The sequence below is a fragment of the Indicator indicator genome, chromosome 11 (assembly GCF_027791375.1).
Source record: "Indicator indicator isolate 239-I01 chromosome 11, UM_Iind_1.1, whole genome shotgun sequence".
Taxonomy (NCBI): domain Eukaryota; kingdom Metazoa; phylum Chordata; class Aves; order Piciformes; family Indicatoridae; genus Indicator; species Indicator indicator.
The window spans coordinates 33500797-33503707 of NC_072020.1; the positions used below are offsets into that span (position 1 = coordinate 33500797).

At 50.5% G+C, this 2911-nt stretch overlaps 1 protein-coding gene across 2 annotated transcripts in view; it reads right to left on the reverse strand.

The window, feature by feature from the left end:
* The window catches only part of NKIRAS1 (NFKB inhibitor interacting Ras like 1), a 14112-nt gene extending 11634 nt beyond the window's left edge, over positions 1-2478 (reverse strand). For both annotated transcript variants that reach the window (XM_054384940.1, XM_054384939.1), the window contains exon 1: positions 2376-2478. In XM_054384940.1, the coding sequence (XP_054240915.1) occupies positions 2376-2469 (94 nt within the window). In that variant the 5' untranslated portion in view covers positions 2470-2478. The remainder of the gene's footprint in view (positions 1-2375) is intronic.
* Positions 2479-2911: the final 433 nt, after the last annotated feature.

A 2911-nucleotide genomic window follows, 5' to 3' on the forward strand; every position in this document is an offset into this window, starting at 1 on the left:
CCTTCTCCCCTCTTCTCTTGCACCACCCCTCTCAAATGGCCTGCTCCCTCCCTGACTGCTCATTCCAAAAACAAACAAACAAAATACAAGGCAAGAAGAGAGCTGCAGGAAAGGAAAGCTGATCTGTTTGAGAGAGGGTGGGGAAAGTTTGTGTTGCACAATGGCTGAGCTGGAGCAGAGCACTCAGGAGTGACAAAGGGACACTCAGAGATAACCCTTGGGCATGAGGCCTCCCTTGGGCTGTGTCAGGCAGTACCCACGCTGTTGTATAACCGAGCACAGGGCTGGCTCTATAAATAGCTCCTCTGAGCAGCGACACCCGAACATCCTTCCTGCCTGGGTCACCCGGAGAGGCTCAAGGCAGGAAGCAATGCAAGGCAATACGACTTCGGTACCACTGCCTTGTTCCTCCTAACAGTCACCCAGCCCAGCACAGAGGAGAGGCAGGTCAGCAGCAAAAGGAAAAACCTTTAGCCTGCAGCTCTGCAGCCTTCCTGCTGAAAGCTGTGCTGGGCTACATCCACAGGGCTACAGGCAGAGGGCTCAGGGCAGGCTGCTGGAAGCAGATGTTGCTGCGGCATTAGTGAAAAATCAGACAAGGATATTAGCACACAGTTCTGCAGCAGCAGTGCCAGAACATTCCTCTCATCCACACATTTAAAGGCACAGTGACTGCAAAGCACTGTTCTGGATATCATAGAATTGTCAGGGTTGGAAGGGACCTCAAGGATCATCCAGTTCCACCTCCCTGCCCTGGGCAGGGACACCTCACACTACAGCAGGTTGCTCACAGCCACATCCAGCCTGGCTGCAAAAACCTCCAGGGATGAGGCTTCCACCACCTCCCTGGGCAACCCATTCCAGTGTCTCACCACCCTCATGGAGAAGAATTTCTTCCTAACATCCAATCTGAATCTACCCATTTCTAGTTTTGCTCCATTCCCCCCAGTCCTATCAGTCCCTCACACCATCAAAAGTCCCTCAACAGCTTTCTTGTAGCCCTCTTCAGATACTGGAAGGCCACAAGAAGGTCTCCTGGGAGCCTTCTGTTGTCCAGCCTGAACAGCCCCAACTCTCTCAGTCTGTCTCCAGAGCAGAGCAGCTCTAGCCCTTTGCTCATCCTCATGGCCCTTCTCTGGACACCTTCCAGTACCTCCAGAACCTTCTTGTAATAGAGGCTCCAGAACTGGACACAGAGCTCCAGGTGTGGTCTGAGCAGAGTGGAGCAGAGGGGGAGAATCCCCTCCCTGGCCCTGCTGGCCACACTTCTTTTGATGCAGCCCAGGCTCTGCTTGGCTTTGCTGCAAGTGCTCACTGCTGGCTCATGTTGAGCTTCTCCTCCCCCAGCACCTCCAACTCCTTTTCTTCAGGGCTGCTCTCCAGCCAGTCCCTGCCCAGCCTATATCAGTGCTTGGATTGTCCTGACCCAGCTGCAGGACCCCACACTTGTTTATTCAGTAACTTGCCCTAACAATTTCTCGGCCTAAGGAAAAGATGCAAACTGAGTAGACATCTGTCACAGCCCTTGGTGCCCCCCCTCTTTTCTGGGTGAAGCAGGAATAATTTGCCAGCCTGCTGATCATTGCCCTTCCTCTCAAAGCCAAGCCATGTGGAAATAGACAGAAACAAGCCAACTTTTCCTTCATCCCTGTCCCTTAGTGCACAGCAAGTTTCAGACATCCTCATTCTCCTCTCTCAAGTCAATGAGAGAGGAGCACTTAGTGCCATGGTCTAGTTGATTGGATAGGGCTGGGTGATGGGTTGGACTGGATGATCTTGGAGATCTCTTCCAACCTGGTTGATTCTATGATTCTATGAATTTTCCACTGTTGAGAACCAAGAAGCTTGGCCCTTGAGGTTCAGCACAGTCTGCAGGACCGAAAGCTAAGCTGGCTCTCTTTCCAGCACTTTGATCAAATATTAGCCAAACCCAAGCAAAATAAAGCTTTAAGAAGATGGAACTAAAGTCTAAACAGCCTCTCTGCTTATTGTGTGGCATCTATTTATTTTTCAGGCATCTGCAGCACCTTTCAGGGAATGAGAGATTTCTGTGTAAATAATGAGCAAGCACATCACCTACTTTCTGTGCTTGTTTTTTTTTTTTTTAAACATTCATATGTTTCATAACTGGGAACAGAATGGAAAGGGTTCTTCTGCAAGCCTCTTAAAAATCAGTAAGGGACTATGAATTTCAGGAACTGTCCAGAGACGCAGCAAAACCATATCAGGTTTTTCCCTTCACCTCAGCACAATTCACAGGCCTCCATTAATATTTTTTTTTGGGGGGGGGGGGAGGAGCCCACATAGAACAAGATGCTGGAAAAGGAAACAATCCCCACCCCCTCACCCCCCATCCAAAAGTAAAAATATCTCACCAACAGCATGCTTTCCATAGAGAAGTTTCTCCAAAATTGCAGTCTTTCCCACTGAGGCCATTCCACAAACCACCACCTTGTATCCCTTTCCCATCCTTCCCGAGAGGGCAGAGTCAGCAGGTGAACCCTGTGCAGACACAGGAGGCTGTTAGCCAGGTAGGGTGGCAGAGCTCAGCACCAGACAAACCAAGCCCACAAAAGGCAAGAAGAGAGGCTGTGGTGACTTGGAGGCACAGCTCCCTCCCAGCCGCTCAGCAGTGACTGGTATTTTTAGGAGTTTCTTCCCACGCTATTTTCTAAGGTTCTTCAGACTGCTGCCATCGGTGCTGATGTTTGCCTGAAGCCTTGGCACTTGCCCCATCAGGATCAAGGAGCCTGCAAGTGCCAGAGAGCATAAACCCTCTGTGGCAAGGGGCTGTGTTGGTGTGTGCGTTCAGTGCCAGACTCGTGCTATCAGGCTGCATGGTTTGGCTTCAGGCCTGAGAGTATCTGACAGCATCAGAAAGGCTTCTGGAAACATGTCAAAATGGCAGTTC